Source organism: Phalacrocorax aristotelis, chromosome 7 (genome assembly GCF_949628215.1).
Source record: "Phalacrocorax aristotelis chromosome 7, bGulAri2.1, whole genome shotgun sequence".
NCBI classification, from domain to species: domain Eukaryota; kingdom Metazoa; phylum Chordata; class Aves; order Suliformes; family Phalacrocoracidae; genus Phalacrocorax; species Phalacrocorax aristotelis.
The window spans coordinates 2,476,045-2,502,795 of record NC_134282.1 but is presented as its reverse complement, the minus strand read 5'-3'; the positions used below and the strand labels follow the sequence as shown (position 1 = coordinate 2,502,795).

The 26,751-nt window shown below is 43.7% G+C and overlaps 1 protein-coding gene across 5 annotated transcripts in view; it reads right to left on the bottom strand.

The window, feature by feature from the left end:
* TBL1XR1 (TBL1X/Y related 1) overlaps window positions 1–26,751 on the bottom strand; it is a 115,657-nt gene that overhangs the window by 7,736 nt on the left and 81,170 nt on the right. For 2 of the 5 annotated variants that reach the window (XM_075098443.1, XM_075098444.1), the window contains 9 exons: window positions 9,821–9,923; window positions 8,021–8,166; window positions 6,319–6,538; window positions 4,087–4,219; window positions 3,753–3,894; window positions 3,391–3,454; window positions 3,189–3,286; window positions 1,374–1,434; window positions 22–143 (listed from right to left, as the gene is read on the bottom strand). In XM_075098443.1, the coding sequence (XP_074954544.1) occupies window positions 22–143; window positions 1,374–1,434; window positions 3,189–3,286; window positions 3,391–3,454; window positions 3,753–3,894; window positions 4,087–4,219; window positions 6,319–6,538; window positions 8,021–8,166; window positions 9,821–9,878 (1,044 nt within the window). In that variant the 5' untranslated portion in view covers window positions 9,879–9,923. Of the gene's footprint in view, window positions 1–21; window positions 144–1,373; window positions 1,435–3,188; window positions 3,287–3,390; window positions 3,455–3,752; window positions 3,895–4,086; window positions 4,220–6,318; window positions 6,539–8,020; window positions 8,167–9,820; window positions 9,924–15,921; window positions 15,944–26,751 lie in introns of those variants that run through there. The other 3 variants (XM_075098447.1, XM_075098446.1, XM_075098445.1) reach the window with 2 other exon arrangements.

The following is a 26,751-nucleotide window of genomic DNA, read 5'->3' as shown; positions in this document are numbered from 1 at the left end:
CCCCAATTTTCCAGCACTTACTGTGTGACCCTGGAAGGTTTTGACGGGCCGATCTTGTCCTAGTTTACAGACGTGAATACACATGTCTGTACTGCAAGAGGCAAATGTGTTGTTACTCTGCCAATCAACATCTAATGCTGGTGCTAAAAGAAAAAGAAAGATGTTTAAAACTACGGTACGTATTCTGCAGGAGTTTGATTTGCAAATTTAGCATCCACCACCTTAGAACGAACGCCAGCAGGAAGCGACCATTGACTTTACAGCAGTTCTAAAGACAATCAAACACCACGAACGGTGAGAAACGCAGCCAAAACCAGCCTTGCACAAAGGAATGAAACAAAATTTAATAGAAGTCATTAAAACAGGGAATGCATCTGAAACAAAACAGCGACACAGAAGACAGCGCAGTCGGACAACAAGCTGTAGTTAAGCCACCTATAAAGAAATCTCAGGAGTTGGCACGAGGAACAGGTTCCCACAACTGAACACATCGTCATGCATGAGCTCATCTCCGCTAACAGTCCATGCTTGCGCTGATAGATGGCGGCCAGCGAAAGGTAATGATTTATTTCCTTTCTTTAATTCCAGCATTATAAGGTGTGGTAACTTGAAGCTTAATCATGGGCGACATATTCCACTTGATGAAGCCAAGATATTTATGGCAGAGAGCACGCAGAACTGCTTGGAGTAAATCAAGAACTGATGTTTTTGGTTGTTGTCATGCCACTGAAAACGCAGCGCGAGCGGAATAAGAAGTGGAGACGAGACACGTTTCTTAAAGGCCCTTCAATGACATGTTCGTCATCCTCTCTATTCTATTTTCCAGCTGATTCTGGCAGGCTTGCACAGCGTGCAGCCCACAAAGCGATTTGTCTGACCTCCTGAGAGGCTGCGCTCCCATCCCAGCTGGCCAGTGCACAGCCTTTCGGCTGGTCTGTGGCCAAACAAATTGGGGACAGCACAGCGGGCAGCGCAGAACAATGGGATGCGGAGCTGGGGTTACTGTAGCAGGAAGATGACAAATGCAGTCCTTAGCTGATAAACACAAATCCTTCGTGGCCCACCCGCTTGATTTGTCTGCCACCGTGCTACAGAAAGTCAGTCACATTTGGATTATCTCTTACGACTTTCACAGAACTGCACTAAGACTGTGAGCTACGAAGCTATGAAATCAGAACAATTCTACCTTCGTTTACATTCCCAAAATTCAAAAGACTACAAATACGGGGGTCAGCATCCAAAGGCTGCCTGGAAGACCTGAAAATGGTGTCAACAAGCACCACAAACTTCAGATTTTTTGAATTCACTTTAATAAGTAACACTCTATTCGTCTTTTCAGATGACAATCCTGAATGATCAAAACCAAGACTCACCAGAATGAAAAGGAAACTGCTGCTTGGCTTCGCCAGTGTGGGCATCCCAAATAATTGTGGTCTGTGTTGAACAAATACACAAACGATCAACAGACTTGTACAAATCGCTCATTTCCCCACAGCTACCACCACTCGCATGTATCGGACCACCTAGCCTACTCCCCATCGCCCAAACCTGCTCCCACGTGTGTATTTCTAGTGTTTTAGCCAGTACTAAAGCAGTAGGAGTACAGACAACAGTAGAAAACCTTAGTATGTTGCAATATTAGAGAGGTGTTTAATCACATTTTGGGGTCTGGAGGGAAGAAAGGGGTGCTGGGCTTCTTTTTCCTTTTATAAACAAAAATTAAATAGGTTTATCTCCTTAGTCCTACTTATATTCTTGTAATTCACTCCACACACCTATTTTCATTTCAAATACCTGTATATTCAAATTGTAATTTCAAATACTCATCTGCCCCTAAAGACCTTTATACAATTAGTCTCGTACTTAAGAATCTGCCAGATTTGATTTCAGGGTGTATTTTCGGCCTGAGTTTTTCTCTGCCTGCTGGTGAAAGAACTCCTACCTGACCAAATCAGTAGTTTATAATCACTACTACATGCCCAGAGTCCTGACCTACCTCAACAATCAATGAAGATTTTGACACTGAATTCGGTGGAAGCATGAACTGACCACGCAAATTATTTATGGAACAGCAGCATAAGGTTGGGTCAATCTTTCTGCTAATGCAGAATGTTTTTCACAGCATAACCTCAGTTGCTTTGTCCAAGGAGTTTTATTGGCTGAAATGAGGCTTCTGCCTCCTCCGGAATATTTGTTCCGCAAATTAAAGCTGCACCTCCACAAAGATTTAAAAACTGGCACAAGCCATCGCAGCTGCCAGAAGAAGAAACCCATCCTTTCCATGCTTTGAGACGTTTACTTTTCCTTCCTTTGTGCCAGCAGAAGCGCTTATAAAGCCAGGCACTAAAGCAAACTAGGTTAAATGCGTGCAAGGAAAAAATAATAAATAAAGGAGAAAATCTCCTACTTTACAGTGACACTGCCAGTTTGGAGCGCTGGGGGCCTGTTGCCTTGCAGTTTGCCAGACTCACTAAGAGAACTCTGTGATTCCTTCTACAATTTGCATCAGTTACAGAGGAAAGACTAAGTGCTTCTTACTCTTTCAATAGTCAATTCTATTCTCTGAGTTCATCTTAAGTCTGTTCTTCATCCCTATGTGCCCTTCCTACCACTCATAAAACCCCTCACACTAACACCAGCTTTGAGTTTAAAGACATTTTGAGTCTTTAAGTTTGTTTAGAGATGTGAAATAAAACACAGGTAAACAACGAGCTTCCTGGCATTCCACCCCTGGCCTCTCCCCCGCGAGATATATTGACTTTTCTTATGTCCCAGCTCTAACCTTTTTAATCATTCTCAGGCTCGACTGATACCCGAATCAGCCTGACCCTGCGCCTCCAGCATGACTTTTTTTCTGAGGCCTTTCATTAAAGTACTTCATTAAATTTTCGACGACTCGGTTTTATGAAGGTTTAATGTTGCTGCGTCCAGGGCCCTTCCTTCCCACCTTAGGCTAACCTCACTGGGAAGAGATCCAGAGACACCGCAATCTAATAAACTAAAGTATCTCAATAAAGTACTGTTAAACACAAGAAAACACAGCTAGCGTAACAAGTTCTTTGTAAGTACATATTTACATCCCATGCCTTTAGTTTAATTTACTTACTTCCTATTGCTTTGCTATTATGCTTACAATTAGATTGTAACGGGGAAGGAAAGAATTTTAATTTTACCAAAGATTATCTCACCTTGTCCACTCCTGCACTTAAAATGAAGTTTCCTTTCTTGTTCCATTTTAACGCAAATATAGGACCTTTATGTTGCCCTAAGGTGCTGGCAAGATTACCTGAAAATTTATATTGATATGAATACATTAAAAAAAAAATAAAAAACTATGCTGCGAGCCACAATACAGGAAAATGCACTGGTGGAAGTTAAAAGTTCGCTTACCGTCTTTAGTCCATATCCTCGCAAAGCCATCGTAAGACCCAGTTGCTAGAAGCGTACCTTCGCTCTGCCAGCAAAAAGGTTATTTTATTTGTTTAACTGTATAACTCAAAGCCAAAGAGCACAAAGCACATTTCAGGTAGAATCCATCTGCGCAAGATTTATGATATTTATTCCACTGACTACACCTTATTAAAGAGGAAGTCCCAGAAGGGCGATACAAGAAATCACAACGCGGCTCAGAAACAGGGACGGTCCAGGGGCCGCAGCGCAGGACGCACGGCTGCTGCCACTTAAAATTTGACTCTGCGAAATTACAGGTGCGATTCCCTCGGCGCGTTTTGAGCCCTGCCATTTCCACTTACGTTCCAATCCAGCGATGTCACGTCTTTGTTGCTGGGTACATCCTGCCCTCCTTCTCGTATACAGTGTCGAAGTACCAGCTGCGTAGAGCCGCTCGTGCTGTTCTCACTGAGGTTCCATATCCGTGCTGTCGAATCTCCGGATCTACAAAGCAGTTAATGAGAATTTAACTCCTTCTCCCAGTTAGGCCCGTTTCGAAAAGTATTCCTTCTAAAACAGCGAACGGTGGGGGGGTTGCCCCAGAGGGCGTCGGGGCAGGCGCTACCGAAGCCGTTACCCCACGGAAGCGTGCCAGTGAGTGCCGGTGTTGCGTACCCGCCTGGTTAAAGCACGTACCCTGAGGCCAAAAGGTCGCTAATGGGATTCCAGGCACAGATGAACACTTCGGATTCATGGCCGCGCAGCACCACTGCCTTGTTGGGAGGGATTTCAACGTCTCCATCCACTTCCATCATATCGGTGTGATTATCTGCATCATGGGAAACAACAGTAGAGAGAGGTGGATTTTAATATTTTGGGATAATACGTTGTAACTGCTGTAGGGTTCACGGTCTTCTGGGATGAGCACAATTAACCCAAAATTTACGTGCATCAAAATTTCACAAAGTTGTACCATTCCTTTATCCTTCCAGTTCCAGTTTATGAAGTATTATAAACGGATGGGGAGTTCCACGAATGCCAGAAAGCTCTTAGCCCTTCTAAACCTCAAGCATCCAAACGGATTTAATTTTGGAACTTCAAAATTGAGGCCAAAAGTCAATTTTTTTGCTATGTTCCAAAATAAACGCTGATATTAGAAGGACTCAGTTTTCCAGGCACGACACTGCGTGGCACAACATGTTGCTAGTCTATCTCGTGCTTTAAAAACACGCTCGTGACACATTTGTTTTCAAAAAAAAAAAGTCTCTTTTCACCAATTGCAGTCAGCTTTAAGTCTCCATCTCAGGCACTTCATTTAGAAAATGGCTTTAATTAATATAATAACATTTGGTGATGCAGCAAACCGATAACAGAGCTTTTTAAACTGCACCGGCAGCTCCCATGGAACTGTGGCAGTGCATAGCTTCCCGCGCGGAACTGGCGTTGAATCCATATTGGTCCGTAACACATACGGGGGGTAATTCTACTGACAAAACAGTTTTCTTGGCAGCTACCATCGACCATTTTTCTCTTAATAAAAACAAATTCACGCTGAGTGTAAATGCAGAACATGAAAAATACTGAAGAGTTCACCTGCTCCGCGTTTATTCACTGCGGTTAAACAAACCGTTTGCGTCTATTGCTTAATTTAACTCTAAGGGTTTCCGTCACTGTATGTGTGAGAAAGCAGAAAAGGCTATTACTTAGAGCTATACCAGAACATGCATATTTTTAAGGTAGAGCACCGTATAAAACATTGCTTCAATTAAACAGAATCAAGGCCAGCACACTTCGGCGTACCAGCCAGCAGGGGCTGCTGGCACATCACATTTAACAGTGGCTGAGATGGGAAGTTTACGCTCGCTCTATCCAGTTCAGTTATAAAATAAATACGCTTTTGAGATTTTTAAATGAAAGCATCACAGTAGAAAGCTTATTTAAGCCAAAGATTATATTTCCAGTTTGTTTATCTTACATAATAACGAAAAAACCTAGTAAAATCCAGACGTAAAATGCTAAACTTGTACACGGCTTCACAAGAATATTCTCTCAAAAATGTCTTTTCAGGCGCTTTTACAGCGAGAGCTGTAACCGCCCCTCTCAAACGTCATTCAGACTTCCAGAACAATATTTTCAAAACCACATTTTAATGCCTGCCCCGCACTTTTCTATGCTAAGCCTGACCGTAACTACGCTCCTTTGACCAGTGATGACAAATAAAACTCGCGTGTTTCACCAGTCACAGCCAGTATGGAACCAACAAATAAACCTGCAAGCAGCTGCACTGAAGAATTCCACGTAGCAAATCGTGAAAGCTGCGACCGATAAAGGAGACAAACGACGCCGGATCTGTCTCCGCAGCCACGAGGATCCCGCCCTGGCTCGGCAGCCTGTGCTACAGAGAGCGGGTTACAGCCCTCCGACCCAGGGGGTCAGCAGAGCCGGCCACAGGCAACGCTCAGGTTTAACCAGCTGCGGATTAGCAGACTCCTCTCCTAATTCCTCCTCGTACAGGGGCCAAAGTGGAGGAGGTGCAATATTTAAAGAGCTGTCTCTGAATTTTTATTTTTTATTTAATTTTACCCTCTTTATCCAAGAGCTCTCAGAGGGTCCTGCGAAAAACCTTCAGCCGACAGGAAAGGAGCAGTACTGGAAGTGAGACTGGTCAGCGGAATATTGTGAACTAATGAACTGAGAAGTTTGCATCTCCTCCTGCAATTCCCAGTATCAAACCGGGGACAGCCAAAGGTGAGACGCCACCAGCTGAAGCGTCACCCATGACGAAGGCATTCTCTGCAAGCCGAAGGGTTACTGGCACCCCTGCGCACGCACCTCATCGCCTACTAGCTCGTACCACCGGCCCGTGCTGCGGTAACGGACAAGGAAGCGATGCCAACGCAGGCTGAGGTCATTTCTGTCTCAACTTACTTGCTATAGTATGTGCTCCGTTCTCTTCTCCATTTGCAGTATTTTCTCCATTTTTCGCTGATCCCTGTTGGTTAGTCGCGGCCGCAGCTGCAGCAGCTGCCGCCTGCTGTTGTGCAAGTTTATCTCTGTAGGCCTGTTGTCTTGTCTGTACCACATCAGGCATTACTGCATCTATCAGTGAGAGAGACTCTATCGGCCTACCATCAAACAAGGTACCATCCTAAATTACAGCAGAGGGAGAAAACAAACAAACAAACAGAAAAAAAAAAGACAACACCAAGTACAAATTAACATTATGGGCAAAAATTCCAAGGAAAACTAAAGCAAAAGTTTTGATTTAATATAATAAAACAAGTTTACAAATGGTGCTGGAAGCGATATCTCATCACTGGTGTGGTGAGGGTTGGAATTTTAGCCTAAAGTTAAGCGTTCACCATAAGTATGCGAAAAAAGCCACTGCAGGCCTCTGGCAGAGCTTCTGGAATCAAGGCTGTTACGCCTCGGGTTTGCTAAATCATCTGCTAAAGCAAAAAACACTGTCAGCTATCTATGAATATGATTTCAAACATGAGTGGCTGCAGCAAAATCTAATGGTTTGTTTGAAGAGCTGCAAACACTGCAAGCCGGGTCACTGGCTTGTGAAGTTATTCTATCTTATTAGACTAATACTTTCCATAAACATATTATCTGGAGACTTGACTAGTTTCTTCCTTTTTTTAAACAGTGCTGGCATGCTTTCAAACAACAAGGAAGAATTTTATCCTGAAATGGACAAGACCCAGTTAAAAATACCCTTATACATATGCTAGGGCTTTGTAAGGATCTATTTTTAGGAGCTAGAAGGATTCCTTGAGATAAATATAGGGTCTCCTCCTTCTATTCCGATCGCTTGCTTTATTTTTCTGAGGCTTCCTAAGGGAAAAGAGATTTGCTTCACTGGGACTATGAAAACTACACATAAACAGAAGACATAAGGGAGACTGGAAAGAGAACAGAGTTAGTGAAAAAAAAATCGTCTCCTTCTGTAATATAACTGACATACACGGAGGCTGCTAACCTTCCAGGCATAAATGAGCATGGAAATTGAGGGCGAGTATCTGCAGCGTCAGGCAGGAAGATACATAGCTTTCTGTACTGCTGGAATAACCATTTAAACATCAAATTTAATAGATCCTGCTCAAGATGAATTAGCCAGCGGCGGCAAAAAGCGAGCTGGCATATCCCTTCATCCTTCCTGCCCCAAACCGAAACCTCTCTCTATTTGGAAAGCTTGCCCTCGGGCTCTCGTTACTTCGTCAGAAGGCCACACCACCCAAAGGAGGGCTGCAGAGTGCTCTCCCACCGCCCTAGCGCAAGTCTACGAAAAGAAAACTTCAGAGGTTACTCGTCTCAATAAATTATCTTATTGCACTTGTCTGGATTTACTACAACATTGTATTAGGGTAAAAACTCTACAGACAACGGACCTTTAAGCAATGAGCCAGAACACCATGCCTGGTGTTGTGTGGCTGCACTGGGCAGAACCCCTACCCAGTTATGTCACTCCACTCTGGTTCCACCACTGGAGTCATGGTGAACACCAGCAGTAAGGAATCTGAAGTAAAAGTAGATAAATAGGATACAAGAAAGTTAAGAAAAAATACTAACATTCAAACTTACTGCAAGCAAGGACGTACCGCTCCAGCGGGCAAAGCCTCCTTACCTCGTTAATACTGACTTCGGCCTCTACATACTGCAGACCTTTCTGGATGATGGAAATCAGAGCAGCTGGTGGCACCAGAGCACCGTTTATATTAGACTGGCTGATATGGCTCTCTATACCAAAGGTAAATGCTGAATGGGAAAACCCTAAAGACAAGGCAAAAACATCAGAATTGATTTACAGACAGACAATGCTACTTGCCGTGCTGCCGCAGGATCTGCTGTTTACAAATCTAAGCAAGTTATACGAAGTTACACCATGCTTGAGAACTAAACAAACCTCATCAGCACACCTCTGTTGTTCCCCTCTGATACGTTTCTAGTTTAAATGTACAAGAAGACAAAAAACTAAGTTTATATGTAAGACAGCAGTTGTTAATTACGGCAAAACATTTCTGCAGGAGTAAATATAAAAATATAAAATATGCAGTATGCGGTAGTATTGACATATATTTATATATTCTGAAACTACGTACAGATACAGTTTTGTATCTAGTATTTAATAAAGTATATATCTCCAAGGCACCAAGACTGACTTGTTACTTTTGTTCGCTGATTCGTTACCCACGGAAGTGAAATGGATCTGCAGGTAGAACAGAATTCGCTTCGTGGTGCAGTGCTGCCATAACTGCGTCTGTTTTGGCACTTGGAGCTACCCCAGCATTACACACTGATTAAGAAGTGGCAAGCATCTTATGGTGCAGCACTGCTGCTTATCTGATCACCCTGAAAAGGCGAATTTAACCTAGTGAAAAATAGTTGTTTCAGTAAATTAACTTTACTGTCGTGGAATTTTTTCTTAAACTACTATTTTTTTCTTTTCTTCTGCCAGGTAACCAGGAAACTGCCCGCAAACTTTCAGAGGAAGATAAAGCAATTTTGTCAGTTTGGCTTCTGTGACAAAAGCAATCTGCAACTGGAATGAGAACGTGTAACAGTTTTCAGTAAATTCAGGCAGAACAATGAGTTTCTGCTTTCTTCTGACGAGCAGAGACTGAAAAACTCTGCCACCCACCACTGCTTCTGGTGCTTCTTGGTCTCCGCTGGAGAAGTCCACGAGCAGGGGACGCGAGCAGCAGACAGACGTTGCATCAAACGCATTTTCAAGAAGCCCGTTTTAAAAGTTTGACACTATTCAGCTGTCTTTTGCTTTTCCTCCTAAGGAGCAGGAGGCTTTGGCTAGCCTGACGCCAAAGGACAAAATCCCCCGAGAAAAGGTCCTGCTGGGAGGGAGGCTTTTGAGAACCCAGGAGTGATTCCCGTCACAACTCTGTTCATCTGTATTTAGGTTCAGACGATACGAGTCATGGTCACGGTTGCCTCTCCTTCCTCTGAAACAGAGCAACATCTGCCCTCCCACAGTCGCGTTCAGGCAAGGAGCTCGCCCACGAAGACCAGCTCGCAGGGGCACTGTCGCTCCCAAGACAGAACAGGAAAAACCAGTGTTTTGGTGGTCATCCTTTCGTCTTTTTCAAGCAGCCCCAAAGGAAATGGCGCAAGGTGTCATCGTCACCCTGTAAATAAGCGATCTCCAGGAAAATGCATTTCTAGCGATCAGGCGAGCCCTTAGTTGGTTGACTGCCATCTGAAGACTCCAAAGGACTAAATCTGATTAAGTTACAGAAGGTAACTTGGCAGGAATTCATTCTCTCGTTGAGAAGAAACACCAAGAAAAAGTTCAGACAGAAGCAACATGCCTACTGGCAAAATACTTAAATGAGTCCGCGTTTGCTAAAGCCAGTGGCAGCTGAATGCCAACTAAATCACGCGTCGTTTAACAAGCAGAATTGTAAAAACTCACCTGACTCTTGCAAGTATCTATATACCAGGAAGTTAACCTCATCACTGCTTATACTCATCTTTATTCCCAGTTAAACCATGAGGTCACAACAAAGGACACAACCCTGAAAATAAAAGAGTAGGTCAATTAAATATTTTTAGTACCTGATATGCATTTCTCAACAAACGCTGCATTTATACAGTAAGTAGCTCCCTGGGAGCGCAGACCATGGTTTTATTTTATAATGCAAATAAGTCTACTGTAGTCATTAAGAAGTCATTTCTCTCACCACAAGATAAAGGTCAGTAAATTAAATATTGAAGGGCGAGATTCTCAAATGATGCAAATTGGTGTGGATTTGAGAAACTATACTGCTTAATACTGGTACTAAAAAGGCCTCAATTCACAGGTTTTTAAAAAATAATCAAGCGAGTTTCATCTACTCAACATTATTGCTACGGAACACGTTTTCCAAAATGTGGATTTCTCTCCGCCTGGCTAACAAGGAGCGAGAACTTGGCTTCACGTTGGGATCCAGGCAAGCTCTCACTTTGACTTTCTACTGCAGTTTTCAGGTATTCCTGCACTAATAAACAGGTGCAATATGGGCCACTAAAAATTAGAAAACATCTCAGCCATACACTTATGCTTTGACAAAGGAATTCTTGAAATTAGAGACAAGCTTTAAACAGAGCATTTTAGTAACATTTAAAATTAAACTTTAAACAGAGCATTTTAGTAACATTAAGTAACTTTAAAAATATTGATGGATATATACACACAATTTTCCCTTGATTTTATTAATGGTAAATATTTAGCAAGACAAATAATGTATGAGACTATATATACTTTTGACGACAAATTTTGTAAACACGAAGCAAGAGGAGTCTTTAAAACACGAAGACACAGAACACAGCATTTTTTCTAACTTTAAGCCTTATTTCTGAGCACGTTCCCATGACTTCTGAACGTTTGAAAATCCTCATCTTTCTGTGGCATCTAGCAAACAAAAAAACCATCAGCTTCCAGAACATCGTATTAAATAAGGTCCATCTTCTGTTCCTATTATCTGCCCAGCCCTGTTCAGCAGCAGACCTTCAAGGTTTTTACCCAGCCGCTCACCACCATCATTTTCTTCTACGGAACTGGGGCTGAGAAGGCGAGCGACTTCCCTACTGTTATTTCATAAAGTTTGACCTGGATCTGACATAAAAAAAAAAAAAAAAAGACTAGAAAACGGGTTTTCTTGTATTGTTCAAAACAAAAAGTTCTTGCTCCATGGCTGTGTGGTCAGGCCATTCGCCACTGTTGCTCCAAGTAGGAAAGCAGCAGTGAGCAACAACCCCGAGGTTATGATGGGCATCATAAGGCTGCCGTACATCTTTGTAGGTGTCTCTTCCTAGCAAGATTTCCCAAGGAAAAGAGGAGAAAATAGCCACACTCTCTTTCTTATCATCCACCTTTTGAGTTTTACTGGTCACCTGTAACCAAATTTGACAGGGGAAAGAGCTCTCCAAGATGTGACCTCCCCACGAGCCCCATAACGCTGTAGAGGAGAGACTCAATTAAACTCCTCGGGAAGAGCGGGGGCCACAGAACGAACTCGGACATCAAAAGGAGCGTGTTCCCCCCAAACCACGCTCGAGCCCTGGCGAGCCGATGAGCCCACGGACAGCCCCAGACCCGCCGCGGCCGCCCACCCAGCTGAGAGCCGCGGGTAGGAGGGAGGGCACAGGAAAAATGACACAGTCCGAGAGCGCAGGGAGGGCTCCGACCCAGCGGGACCCGAGCGGGAGAGCCAGGCTTATCCTGCGTGGGAAATGGGGGGCTGTACGCGGTGCCGCACGCGTCCACAGAAACCCAGATCTTGTGCTTACAGAGCAGCTCGAGCAAACTGCCAAAGGCGGGGAAGGCGGCTTTAGTTCCTTGAGGAAATAAATAAAAACACAGAGCTACTTAAATCCTTCTCACTTCTAAAGGAAAAAAATAATTGCTCCAGTACAATAACTCCCAGCTAGTGCAACACAACTCGTAAGGGTACACTGACACTAACCCTACCCCACTCCATCCACAGCCTCCAGCAATGCCTGACGTGCAAGATGCACCACCCAAATTACAATATAGTTTGAGGGCTCGTTTACTGAGCCGTGTGTGAAATGCATGTCATTTTTTAGCCATTTCGTGCATTAGCAACCAATTCTACCACGTGCAGGACCAAACACTAGTTTTATTCAGCTATGTTTTGTTGTCACACCTGGTGCAAATCACTTCTATTTAAGACTGCTTGTTACAGAGAAGTTCTGTAGGAAGAGGAACCATATCATGCTTCAGAAGAAAGGGTAATTAAATTTAAAAGACTTGCAAAGAAGCCTTTTTACATTACACACACAAACAGTAGTATTTGTTTCATGGATCTGCTACTGATTTTTAAAAATCTCGCTGCGTCATCCAAAAAGATAGATCAAAATGCAGAAATCATTTGCTGCGTCGAGAAGACCTGCATTATCAATACGAAGAGGGCTCCCCACTCAAAGCAGAACAGTGGAGATAAATTCACATGTAGCTGGATAGCTAAAGGAAAAAAAAGCTAACGCTTTGCTTGCCTGTTATTCACCCTGCCCAAGTCAAACGAGTATCATTTTTCAAGGCTGGTTCAAAGTGTTTTCCACAAGCTGCTGCGGCGAGGCGAGGAGCGCGGCCACACGCCGCCCTGCCCGGCTATCAAGAGGTGGCAGTGCAACACTGGCTTTTGTACCCGAACAAGTGGAAAACCACAGAAAGGCGTTCGATAAATACGCAGCTTGCCTGAGGAGGACATGAAACTGAAAAGGGTGCAAAAGGTTCCACTTCTTTTTCTTACCGAGATGGTGCTTTATCCTTTTTTTTTTTTTTTTGGTGCTTGTTTAAGCTTTCTGCAAACTCAGCTCTGGATTTACGCCCCACCGCAGGCCCAGTCGCCCAGCCAGCGCCCCGGGGACATCACCCCGCTGTCGCACAGCCAAGGCAAGCCAGGAGTTGTGAGAACAAGTAACACCGAACCACCTTCCTTCCCATCCCAAAAGCAAACTATCACATTAAAGAGAAAACACAGCAGAAGTACAGGTAGGAGAGGGATACAATGATTATTTCCCTTTGACAAATTTTGAATTGATAGCAGGCTTAATTCTGGCTGCCGGGCTTATGCTGCCAACCCTCAAGGGTAGGGGCAAAGCCAAACATCCCCCAGGAAAGGGCTCTGCAGCCTGGCCACCTCCAGCCTCGGGAGCAGGCTTTGCAGACACCTGATGGAGCTCGGAGCTGCGTGAAGCCCATCGCACGTCACGGGGAAGCTGCGGCTGTTTCCAGCCCTAGGAACCGTGCTGCCTCCCTCCTTCTCGCCCACAGCTGGGAAGCAACCAGCGGGAATGACCCGAGAGAGCGGCAGCGAGGAGGATGATGGTGAAGAGGAGCAGAGGTGGGATGGAGAGGGCACCCACAGACCCCAACGCCACCGGCCGTGCTGCTCTCGGTGCTCAACATGCACAGCCACCCCCTCGCTCGTGCTGAAGTTACAGCTCGCCACGGATGTCTGCCAAAGGAAAACAGCGATGGGGAAGAAAATACACCCACTAACCTACGAACCACACGAACCCCATCTTCCCCAGTGCCCCAGCACAGCCCCAGGGCTTGTTTGGGAGGTGACGGACAAGATTTCTTAGAAGTGGTGTCATGGAAATGGAAACACGGATAGAGGAGGAGAGGCTGAAAAGAACAAAACTAGATAGAAAAAAAGAAATTAACTTTATGTATGAACCCATGCACGTACACCCCCACCCCCACCCCCAAATCTACTTCATTAATGCTGGTTTATTTCCCCCAAATCCACAATTCCCATGTGCAATTGCCTACTTATTTGGGGCGCTTAATAGATATTAATATTACTCTTTATTTTAGATACAGCAAATAAATAACCAAAACGACACAGAAAAAGAAGCCAAAAGTAAGTAGAAATGGCACATAATTCCTACCAGTCTTCAATTTCTAGCCTAATTTGCAAAGGGCCCATTAAAAATATCTCAAAGATATTTGCACCTGTATGTCCCAAATCTATTCTGTCAGCGTAACAAGATCCTTTCTTCTGGCCCTTATAAAAAATCCAAGTCTTCCTCAAAACATTCTGTGGATTTACAGGAAATATGGCAAAGTATGATGCACCCACACTACTGTTTTAGCTCCAAAGTGCGATTTTAAAGGAAAACTCTCCCACTTGACCCTACTTTTGTTTTGCACCTTGGAGCAATCGCAATGCACAAGATGGAGATGCCTTACCAGTAAAACTAGGATTAAATTTCAAACACAAAGCTAAACAAAAAACCCAACAAAAAAAAAACAACACCCACAACAAAACCAACAGGTTAAAAAAAGGACGTGCACGAGGGCTTACCACCCATACCCAAATTGCTCACGGAGTTCCAGCCCCTGGGACCACACCAGGACCCATAGTCACTGCTCAAAACTAAGTCCACTTCAGCACGCCTCTGCCTCGGCTCTCAACCCACACGCGTCCCCGCGATGCTCGGCACCGCCGTAGTGCCAACAGAACTGTTTTGCCGCGTCGGCGACCCGTCACCCCGTTCTCCCTCCATCACCCGAACCCACCGAGCCGCAGGCGCTGGTTCTCTGTAGGATCCCCTGCCTGCAGGATGAGCCTGTGGTTTGTAACACCGCCGTTCTGTTAGAATCAGCGTAGTATCAAGATATCCCGGGTAATTTTTAATGTCGCTACAGAAAGTCCCTGAACTCCCAAAATTTATCAGCTGTAAAACATATCAGCTATAAAATAGAAGTCAACCGTCTATACAGACGCTGGCCTCAAGATCTACTCAAGAACTAGATGTGCCACAGGTCAAGAACAGTCGAGACGCACGTCCGTGCTTTAGACAAACTGACCCTCTCATTGTAACTCCAAATCCATGCGAGATATCACACAAAAAGCCATTTGGAAACTTTTTTTTTTCAAAGGAAATGAGGTTTCTTGTCCCGGAGCCCACACACCGACTCCGACCTAGCTTCCACGCGGCAAAAACGTGACAGTATTTCTGTACGGTGCCTACCGTAAGTCAGGCACGGCGGCACACGGGGTGTCACCCGGGCTTCCTCACCCCCGTGGGGACCATTCACACGCTGGGTAAAATTCACAGATAAAACCCGTTATAACGAGATCAAGTTCTGCTGTCACGAACACCAGACCTGCAGGCTAACGGGTGCCCAACGGCACGACTCCGACTGCATTTCTGACAAATTATTATTCTCCTCTGCATGTTTATGCTAGCTTTGTACTCTTCTTCCAGGCTCGTGCCAAATGCGAGAGAACAGATGCCGCCCGATACGGCCCCTGGCCTAACAGGCTTTTTTGGTTGTGGTTTAGTTTTGTTTTGGATATTTTTTTTTTAAACAAAAAAGCCGAAACAAACCTGAATTGGCAGCGAAAGCTTATATATCAGATTAGCACTTTGTACCTCTTAATCACAGTTTTATAACATATAGTACATTTACTGCAGTTGGATTGATTATATCATCAAACAGCCGCCTAAGAAAGTAGCATTTCCGCAGTTTTAGATGGGCTCCGACACATCCTAATTGGGGAGGATAAGAGAACAACCTGGCTGGCTGCTGGGAATAATAATTCCCCCAAACATACCAATCATTAGTTTGATACCAAATATGGTATATTAAAGGGAACAGCTAATGCTCTGGGTAGCTCTGAAAAATGCTTAATGATCAGATACAAACAGACTGCTACATTTATCCACGGAAAACAGAAGTCTGGCTACAGAAACAATAAAACTCCTACAACAGAAATATTGTCACTAGTCCTTTTATTTCTCCCTCTTTCACAAGAAATCCAGACAAACATTTTGCCAGCATGTGTCCATATAGACAGTGATATCAATTTTTATTAATTGCTGCTTAAGAATCTTCCTTTTTTTGATGACCATGATGGTTAAAAAAAAAAACAAAAAAGCAAATTATATGACCCAACCTAGGAATGCATAGTTTTGTAATTCCACCCCAAAAAACCTGAAGGTGCGTACAAGTCCTTTGGAAAGTTTTATTACATTTCTGCTTTACATCTGCATTACCTCTCTTAAAAATGAAGTCCTGCATGAACCGGCTGAACTCGACAGCTACGGGATCGCTGTCGCGGTGGCTCGGGGGACAGACGATACCCCGTGGCCCAGGAAAGTGCCGGGACACTGAACTCCACCACTTCTCCAGCTGCACCCAGGTGGATGAAGACAGTGAGGCACCAACGCCACCAAATCTGCTTTGATTTATCAACTGCGAGGTGCTGAAGAAAGTGAAAATCCAACCACTCAGACCAGGCAAACTCCTGGATCTGTGAGGTTTCAGCAGGACTTCAGACACCAGATCCGCTGGGTGAGTAGCTTGCAGAGCTGGGGTTTTAATCTGGGGCCCCACAAAATGCTGTCGCTGGTGGCGGCTGTTCTGCTAAAGCGTCCTCCAAAGGCTCTTCCCCATGGCACGGTGGGTCTACCCCAAATGGCTGCTGGACTCAGTAAGACTACATCCGAAGAAGAGTTATGTATAGCTCTTCAGAAAGGGTTTATAAAGGAAAACTCACAAAATAAATGAGTGGTTTCTGTATGTCAAATGTGTACGCCCTTCTGCGCAAGAATTTATTGGACATCAATTTCAGTCAAAATGAACGTTTTCTCATATTTTAAAGAGAAGAAAAAAACCATTAAGTTTTCTATAACTGAATCAACTAATTGCTCTAAAAACTCCTATTTGCTCTTTCACATCTTCACGAGATGGGGTCCAATACCTTATTGGGTACAATACAGATGAGCCCTATTGAAGTTCTCCTATCTGACAATCTGTAATTAGGAATTCTTTCTAACCTTCTAATTTAAAGGAAAACTTTTTTTTTAATTAAATGCATAGGCTTTGTTGTAATAAGTTCAAAATGAAAGTTATCTCATTTTCACCTGTGTCTCTAAATTGCTATTATTTAATTATGCCCTTTTTTATTTTAAGATTCATATTTGACATAGATTATTGAACTTGCATAAAAAATCATCTGTATTTCTACCTAATGAACCTTCCTACTGATTTCCCATATGACCAAGCTTTGCCAGTTTTCCTTCTAGCAATTTAAAACAAGAGATCACAGAATCCCAGGCTGGCGGGGGCTGGCAGGGCCCTCTGGAGCTCATCCCGTCCCACCCCCTGCTGGAGCAGGCACACCCAGAGCAGGGGCACAGGGCCGCGTCCAGGCGGGGGGTGAATGTCTCCAGGGAAGGGACCCCACAGCCTCTCTGGGCAGCCTGTGCCCCTGCTCTGGCACCCGCACAGGGAAGGGGTTTGTCCTCATGTTCAGGTGGAGCTTCCCGTGTTCCAACTTGTGCCCGTGGCCCCTTGGCCTGGCGTTGGGCACCACTGAAAAGAGCCCGGCCCCATCCTCCTGACACCCGCCCTTCAGATATTTATAAGCACTGATGAGATCCCCCCTCAGCCTTCCCTTCTCCAGGCTGAACAAGCCCAGGTCGCTCAGCCTTTCCTCACCAGGGAGATGCTCCCATCCCCTGAGCATCTTTGTAGCTCTCATAAGATGCTTCTCATGTTCATCCTTTAACTCTACTGCTTTGCTTTTAATCTCAAGAATACAGCTTCATTTCCAAGTACTAAAAAAATAATCTTTCCTTTCCTCATCTGAATTGTTTTCCTTAGCTCAGGCAATAAATATTTGTATTCTGTACTTCAGCTTTAGTGACCTAATTTATGGCAACAGCCTCTGTCTTTCTGTGCCAATTTGAGAGTACGAAGCATACAAGATGACAAAGTCAGTTTGAAATTTTCTGAGGAAAAAGAATTACAACCCTGAAAGGGGAAACACCAAAAACAACCCCAAACCACCCCCCAAAAAACCTCAAACCCACCCAAAACCTTAGCTAAAAATAGTTACTGTCTACTTATCTGAGTACTCAGCCCCCAGAAACGCCAAGTACAGTCCCGAGTACTGTTACAAAAGAAGCTGCAGATGAAGACCATTTGTTGGTTTTGCCTACAGCGAAGCAGTATTTAATTACTGAACTATGAATCTCCTCCCCAAAGTCATATGCTGCGTGACCCAGGAGACTGGGATTCCGGATGTTACAGCAGAGAGACCAGCGACAGTATATCCAGTATCATATTTCCAGGGCTATGGCTACAAAGCTGCAAATTTCTATGCTTCCAGAGTCAAACTTACATCTTTGTGGACAGCTATAGGGCATCCTGGTATGATTCTTCACAGCCGTATTTTGTACATCCCTAGACTGACTAAAAAAACAGGGATCTTTCTGGTACTGACGCTTTATTCAATGCTCTTTAAGTTCTTAAACCTCATTTTTTTCCTTATTAGAGTGCAACAGAAGTAGAAATGCTGTATTTGGGGGAGATTTTTCTCCTTATTTCCTGTATCAGAACAGCAAAAGCTATTGTATATTAGTATTTTAAAGACTTTTCAACTGTTTGGGGAACGATGAAAACAGACATCTCTTTCCAGGCACAACTTTTCTGCACGATAATTTACAACCCTGTTGAAGTGGAGGTAGTTCTGATACATCTTTCTTCAGGAACAAATACGTTTTTCTTCAGGAACAAATATGTTATTCCTTCCAAAGTTAAAAGCCAAACCTAGCAGCTCAGAACATGCCCCCCGTATGCCAGTAAAACCACCAGCAGAAAGCCCTGCCTCAATTTTGACTACTTCTTGAAAGCCATCCCTCCCCGACTCCCCACAAGACCCCAAGCCCAAACATCCCATCCCGCTGCCCTGAAGGCAGCCAAGGAGAGAGCTTTTAATCACAGGGCTCAAGTCCACTGATGCAGGCAAACTAGGATTAAATGAAAGCTGTCCAGAATCATAGAATCATGGAATCACTAAGGTTGGAAACAAACTCTAGGATCACGAAGTCGTAGTTAAAGTTAAACCACCACCCTCTTTCAATAAGTAAATAACTCTGAGAGCACACCAGGAAACGCAACCAAACATTATGAAATTCTCCCTGATCAAACACCTCATCCAGACCAAAGGCATTTTTCGGAAAGGAAAAACCCATGGCTCGATGGGGTGACCTTCCAGGTTAGACTGTCCCACCCGCACACAAGCTGGGCACACGCCTAGAGCGGCAAAACCGGAAACGCGCCATTTCTAAAACTGCTTAGAAACAGACGGCTTCTGGTGGGTGACCAGAATCAGCACGTTTACCTGGGGAAGCGGTGGTATAGGGATGGCCGGTATGGAGTACTTCACAAGATGACCTGCAAAGTCCACTTTCTAGGCTCTGTTCACTAAATAACTCTGAAATGGAGGGGGAAGTGCCAGGCAAGTGCTTGTCATTACTCCAGGGAGAGGCATCTGTCCCCCAAAAGGGGACATTTTCTTATTGGAGGGGCCATCACGGGAACAGCGTAACATCAAGCAAGGTGTAGAGCTTCCATTCTTAGGCCGACAGAAGGATGTCTCTTTAGACAGAGTTATAATCCTCAGGAATACCTAATTTAAATAAATTAAGACTTCTGCAATCAAACCTATAGACCCTGTCTCAAGAAGGCTTTGTAAAATAGTTAAATGGTTTTACCAAGCACAGAAATAATGGCTGGCTAATATTCTCTGGATCTAGACACGGAATAGCGGTAGGTTACTGGAATCAAGCGCGAGAAAGATGAAAATTGGAAGAAGCGTTATCTGCTCTGTTGTTTAAAATCCCATGCAATATACCTCTTCGGCATGCACCCAGCTTTAAGCATGCAACGATACGGCTGCTAATCTCCTGTGCTGCATTAAAGCCTCAGCAAAAAATTAATTATGGATGAATGTGGGAGCACACCCATTAATCCTCGCTTGAATCAAACGGTGTAAAAATTTCAGAGAAAATATCTGATTAAGAAGAGCACTTGAGTCAGTCCAAATGAGCCCTATCAAGAGCTTCTGCTGCGCCTAAGGTAGGGGAGGGGCAACACCCAAAAGAAGTCTTTGATTTGTGACCACGCACCATTGAAAATAAGCACAAGTACTACGGTTCAAGCTTTTTGATCCAGAACGTGTAGGAATTAAACAGTTAAACGGAGTTAAAGATCACCATACTGTGCTAAGTTTCTGCTCTCAGCTGATTTATTCTCATTTTCACCGCTGGAAAACCCACCGAATAACGCGGCCTGTAAGCCTGATCAAGAACATTCCATTTTTTTCCAATACGTTGTTCCCGATGTTCCCACAATAGATCATTCAGGGCTCTAAGGGACTGTGTCAATTGAATTGAATGATGCGGTCGCCTGCTGGCACATAAATGCAAAGGCAAAGCTGAGGGGGTTTATTTTCAAAACAGGAGACATTGATCCCGTGACAATGTTCCATTACCCTGACTTTATTCCTATTAGAGACAGCGATTACATCTACATCCATCGCTTGAGCTGATGGATATTGGTGCACTAACGGTGACACAGTTTTTCACTAGGCTGCTGCTGCTGACCTGCATACTGATGGCTTACAAAAAAAGAAAAGGTTCATTCTAAGCTTGGACTAATGCTACTTATTTGTCAATGAAAAACTACTGAAGGTTGGGCAGACTTTTGTAATTAGTCTGTTTTCAACTGCCTGTGGGGTGTTTTTTTTTTTTGGTTGGTTGGTTTTTTTGTTTGGGTTTTTTTTTTCTGTTTTGGAAATCTCATTGTGGAACAGTGATTAGTGACCCTGTAGACTGGCACAGATTCTAGCTGTTATGATTAAAATATTTATATTACTACCTGATGGTAATAAAACAGCATATGTAGTTCTTACACGCATCTGTGGAAAGATCTCTCTGCATTCCTACAATAACATCCCTTGCTCGGGGAATTTTTCATGCAGCTGTATGGATTCCTCTTCCCTTTCCCGTCATCCTTTTACGGTCTCTATCTGCTGTACTCGCTATCTTCCCCAGGCTGGCAATCCATCTTCTGGGCTTTCACCTCTTGATCTGACATACGATCCTGAGCCTGTGGTCACACATTTGCCCTGGTTTTCACCTCTCCAGCAGGCACTGCCTACCCGTACTCTGCACTCCTGGATTCATCTCTCCAACCGCTTCCAAGAGCGCTGACTTTATCTGTACTTCCTTCAGTCACTTCTTCTTCTAGATTCTTCTTTCACTACTTTTCCATCACAACACGAGTTGCTAACATTTTGCACAAATAAACTCTGGTGGTTGAAAGAAATGCAATTAATCTTCAACAACAGTGATTTCTATTCCAGCTAAGCCCTATTCATTTTTTTTTGTCCTTGTTTGTTTAGCCTTGTGCCCTGAGTCACGTCCTGAAGTGCCGGCAGGAGAAAGGACTTTGTTCGACTCACTTCAGTGTATTTACCGCAGTGGGTTCTCTCATTCTTCATTAGGAAGTTTTATTAACGGTGCCATAACAACAACAAATTGAGGCGATTTGAAGTTATACCTACGCAGAGTAACAAAGCACAGCAGAGACTGGAGGCAGCAGCACCTGAATGGGTGCAGGAGCCGGGACGACGGCACGCCTGCCAGAGCCAACCACCATCTTCTCACGGCACCCCTCTGCACCACGCTCGCATCTACAGCTCACGGTGGCGTAAGGTTGGGCAGCCCTTGCTGAAGTCCATCCCATTCCGCCTATCTGTAATTTTTCCATAACCCAAAGTAAACCAAAAAGACCCCAAACCTTCCTCTGTGGTGTGCCCTGGAACTTGCGAGGCTGAGCCTGTCGGGACCCAAGCAGCCCTTGCCTAGGAGATCTGAGAGCGTTTGGCTGTACAGCAACGCACTTTGCTAGAGCCTAAGCTTTGAAACATGCATTAGAGGTCACCGCTGCCTCGTCGCTTCGGATTGGATCTTTTTGGTGAAACGCTAGGGTTTTATGCTTTAAGATTGCTACCATTGCTCAGGTGATTATCCTGAATTTCTGCAGGTCTTTGGGGCCTGGTTTGTCTTTCCCAGTGAACAATGAGAGACAAACTAAAAACAAACACGCTTCCATCGGTCTGGGCACGGATGCCTACATGAACATGACCTTTCCCAACAAAGGGTCTGCACTCATTTGCCCTGCCCTTGGTGTATGAGCCTGAACACTCTCACCTCAGCTTTTTTAGCACCTACAAAGCTAATATCAAGCCAGGTTTTATTTTCAGCATAGCAGTTGAGGGAACCACCCTATAAATAATATTAGCCACAAAAATGGAGCAAGAGAAGCACTTCCTGCAGTGGAAGACCCGGGAGAAGAGGTGGTCTCTCTCTGTGCAAGCGTCTTCCCCAACTCCTACGTTATTTTAGAAAAGATCTTGGATTATCAGGCATAGCATGTAACTCCCGCAGTGCCGGGGATATAAAGACGCAACTTGATTATGGAAGAAAAGAGAGAGACAGTAATGAGGTGTTCTGTTCACAGAGCAGGTGAAGAGAGTTTGATCTATTCCAAACGCAAATAAACCCAGCTTATTTCCCCATGTCTTATATGCCTTTCCCATGAGAAAAAAGTTTTGGAATTATGTACTCTGGCAGCACCGAGTTTGGGAATAACAAATAATTTTTCTGAAATTCCTTTGTGAGTGTGTGAAAGCTGCCAATTTTTTCCTGAGGCAGATGTTTTCTTGAATGCTAACAGCTCCGAGTCCACCGTTTCCGGAAAATGAAGGGCGAAATCTAAAACCCCTGTGAGAAAAGACCATAATGGGGTAAAAAAAAAGAATAAAAACCACCCTACCAACCTCACAGGACACAGAGAAGATCCTTCAGTTACAATTTATTATCATTTCAAGCCAGGAAAATATAAACTGTTAACAAGGAAAGCTATCGTCTCCAGCTTTATTGGCCATTAATCAAGAGCAACTACATCAGAACCTGCTACTTACTGAAGGGGAGGCCAGATTTATCTATTTATTAAATTGGGATGAAGAAAAAGCAAACAGTGCCCTTCAGATAAGGAAAATAGTGAATTAATTATATTAAGAATGTGGGGCTTTGTTACTGAGTTTGGGTTTGGTGGTGGGGGTTTTTTTGGTTTTGGGGGTTTTTTTGTGTGTGGTTTTTTGTTCTTTTGGTTTGTGTTTTGTTTTTTTTTTTCCCAGTAAAAACCCCTGACTACCTCTGACTACCTGGGACAAGCCCGATATTACTTGTGATTTGTGGACTGATGGCAAATAGGTAGATTGGTACTTATGAATGTTAATAGTAGAAATACATAATGCTTTAGACACGTTTTTCTCTATTAACCCAGATATTAAACATGTTGAGAATCTGACTGCAGTTGGACAGCGGAATCTGGTGTTGAAAATCACAGAATCATTAAGGTTGGAAAAGACCTCTAGGATCATCAAGCCCAACCACCAACCCAACACCCCCAGGTCTCCTAAACCATGTCCCCAAGTGCCGTGTCTACACGGTGTTTGAACCCCGCCAGGGATGGTGACTCCCCCACCTCTCTGGGCAGCCTGTGCCAGGGCCTGACCACCCTGCCAGTGAAGAAATTTTCCCTGATATCCAATCTAAACCTCCCCTGACATGTCTTGAGGCCATAATATGTGCTACCATTTCTTTATTTAGTGTTCAAAGTTCTCTACAGCCGTGAAACATATTCTAAAGCCTGGAATAAACTCAAGGTAAACTGACTAGTTCTTTCTAGCCCGTAGATGTTCACCTAAAAGATTTAAAGACGTGTAGCTCATGACTGACTGCAGCATTATGCAGAAGAGTTTTAAGAAAGTTTACCCTCAGATTAAAAACTCAACCCTTTCCTTTACCCAAGCGTTTTCACATCCAGCCCTGTTTACTGAAGCAGCCTGAAATAAAGCCGTGGGAATCTGCAGGGAAATAACCATTAGGAGTTCAACACCTTAAAAAAAAATGTTAAGAACCCCACCTTTTGCAAAACCAAAAATAATAGATAACATGCTTCTGCAATTGGTCTATCAACGTAAAAAAAAGAACTTGTGAATCGGAATTAGACTTGTCTGCTCCCACACTCCTCCACTATCCTTGCCTTCTTAGGTTGCTAACCTGCAAAACAAGACATCTTTTCCTCCACCAATACCACCTACAGCACAAGTTTCTTTTATCCCCAGATAAAACCAAACACAACAGCGGTATTAAAAAGTGCAAACCGCAGCTCTGAGTCTTTAAAAGCTGTCTTAAAACTGTAGCACATTTTTGATCAAGAATAATCAAATTGCAGCGTCTGAGCTTAAATGACAGAAATCGGTTACCAATGCAAACAAGATCAAGTGCAAAAGGGCAGTATGAAACCACCTTCATCTAGGTTGTTTTTTTTATTTTAAATTAAAGACTAATTAGCAGGAAGAAATTATTAAATCAGAGCATTCCTCAGAAAAGAGAGATGTTCTAATTAAAATTAATTTAACGCTTACAAATTTAGTTTAGAAAAAGGACCGTTGAGGTGGATCAGAAACCAACCACGCTTACGTTAGCACCTCAAGATTTAACTTCAGGTGGACTTTGAAATTAGGTACCTAAATTCTCCAGAAGCTCCTAAATCACTTAGAAGCCTTATTGGAATTGACTTCTAATGAAGAACAGGATGTGAAATACTCGCCTTTTCTGAGTAATTCCTGAGGCCAAGTTGATGCGTCTCTCAAGACCCATGAAATAATTTTAAGAAACAAACACTGTCTGACAAACATTATTTTTGGTATTCAAGGAGTCAAAGCTCTCATCTGTTAGATTTAAATCAAGTATTACAGTAAGAGTTTAACACCCATGATCTTAGCCCTCCTGAAGGGACCGGGCATGGCCGCTCACGAACACGACCGACCACAGCCGCAGACAGCACGCAACGATTCATTTGTCTTAGGCTGTGCCACAGCGTGAGGAACGTTCTTGGACTATTTTCTATTCACAACCTAAAATAACAAAAATGTGAGAGCAATGTAGAATTCTCATTTCTTCTTTCACTGCACTACACCCCAGTCTGCAACACAGATGCGATCTATTAAGAAGTAATAGAGAAATAAAGCAAGAGCAACCCAACCGATGTCTCGGAGCTGCTGCACCAGCCGAGGCGGCCGGGCAGGCAGGCCCGCGTGCCTGAGGCTGCTCTGGGAATGGCAGTCCCGAGGCAGGTTATAAAGGCTGCTGGCGTCAGTCCTGAGGGCAAAGTACTGCTTTACTTTTACTGAAATAAAAGATTAGGCATTCCTGGGCCACCGCTGGCCTCTCGCAGCCTCTGCCACACGTGGTCTAGGAGGCGGCGAGGCAATAACCGAAGAATGAGAGAGGCGATGAAGTGATTTGCAAAGCCCATGGCCCCGCTTCCACTGTGGGACACTCAACTACTCACGAAGTGGAGCTCCAGACATGAGACCCTCGCCGGGACACAGGTAGCTCCAAGAAAAACCTCACCGCCAGTAACTCTGCAACAAGGGCCAGATAGTTTTCCAAGCCTGCAAGTATCTCCCTTCTTTAATTTATATATTTTTCAGTTTCTGCTACAATAACCACTTTCGATGCAGACATTCAATCTCCACACCTCTACATCCTACTCTGTACCACATCTCCAAGTTTGACTGCGTAAGTTGTCATCAGCAAAACTGTACTGGTGAGGCCTCAGCGCTATGTATTTTGGCAGAGAATGTCTCCATCTATATTAGCTGTACCCAAATTTCGGTAAGAAATAGCATTGATTTTTCCCTTCAAGTACATATATTTAATGAAAAAACTCACTCGTGCCTCCAAAGGTTGTCTAGACATTAGGTTGGTCCCCCTTCCTGCCTTTAGCATCTGCTTGGTTTTTTTCTCTCAAATGGAGCTGTATCAAGGGCCTTTTGGCAGAATATTAAGAACAGCATACATGCTGGGGTGATATGCCTACAATACATAGAAAAGACATGCAATACAGTCATCATCCTTGACCAGGTTTTCCACACCCTGCAATACATCCTTTTGTTGTTTTTTTACTGGGAGCCGTTCCAATATCTGAATCATCAAGAACAGTCTTTTCTTTTACAAAACACCCTGAAAATAAAAACAAGCTTCTTTCCTTGTCTGTTGAAAATGAAATATTTTACCTAACTCAAATTATCCTAGACTAAGGATGACTTTGAATGAATGCCAAGTCCTGGATGTTTCAGTCTAGAGGCATATTTATACTACTGCGAAGGAAAAATTCCCAGAGATCCGATGAACACGCCTGCCATAACACAGCCCCGGACGCCTCCTACACATTTGTAAAGTCACCTGCATCTGTAGAAGCAAATGATTGTTGATCTTAGAAGATTACAGAAGGGTACCAAACATTCTTCTTGCTAATTTGGTGCTGTACAGAAGGCCTGGCTAGTAAAAGAAACTTGAACACACCTGTAGAGGGATAGGTGATGAATTTCGAAAAAGTATTAAAAGATGATTTAAAAGAACACTATTTTTGCTTTTCTGGATGTAAAAAAGCTATACCAAAGCAGCCTGTTGCACATAAAGTTTTTGTTTTGCGAGGGAAGCATCCTTCAAAGCTGTATGCAAATGCTTGCCTATACAGACATACACATAAACCTTAAAATTTAAAACTGTTGGCTTTGTATAGTAGAAGCAGGACAGCCAACTGAAAAAACTCTTATCAAATGGGCTGAAAGTCACAAAGGATCCGATTAAGATTAAAAGTTCAAACCCAGGACATTTCCTCCTCTTTCTGGCTGCTTCTTTCTGACATCTGTTCTAATTTCTTAATTAATCCTCTTTAAGCCAAACTATTCAAAACCTGAAGATACCTCATCTGACCAATAAGCATCCCCCCTCCATTACATGGTGCTATTTTGAATTAAAGCCTCCTCTGCTGGGGCAGTTGGAAACATGATCACAGCTTCGTGTAGAGAAAACAGTTTTGCTTAGTCAAGTTCAAACATCAGCAGAGATGGAAATACACCATGTCTTATAACCGCAGGCTACTATTACATA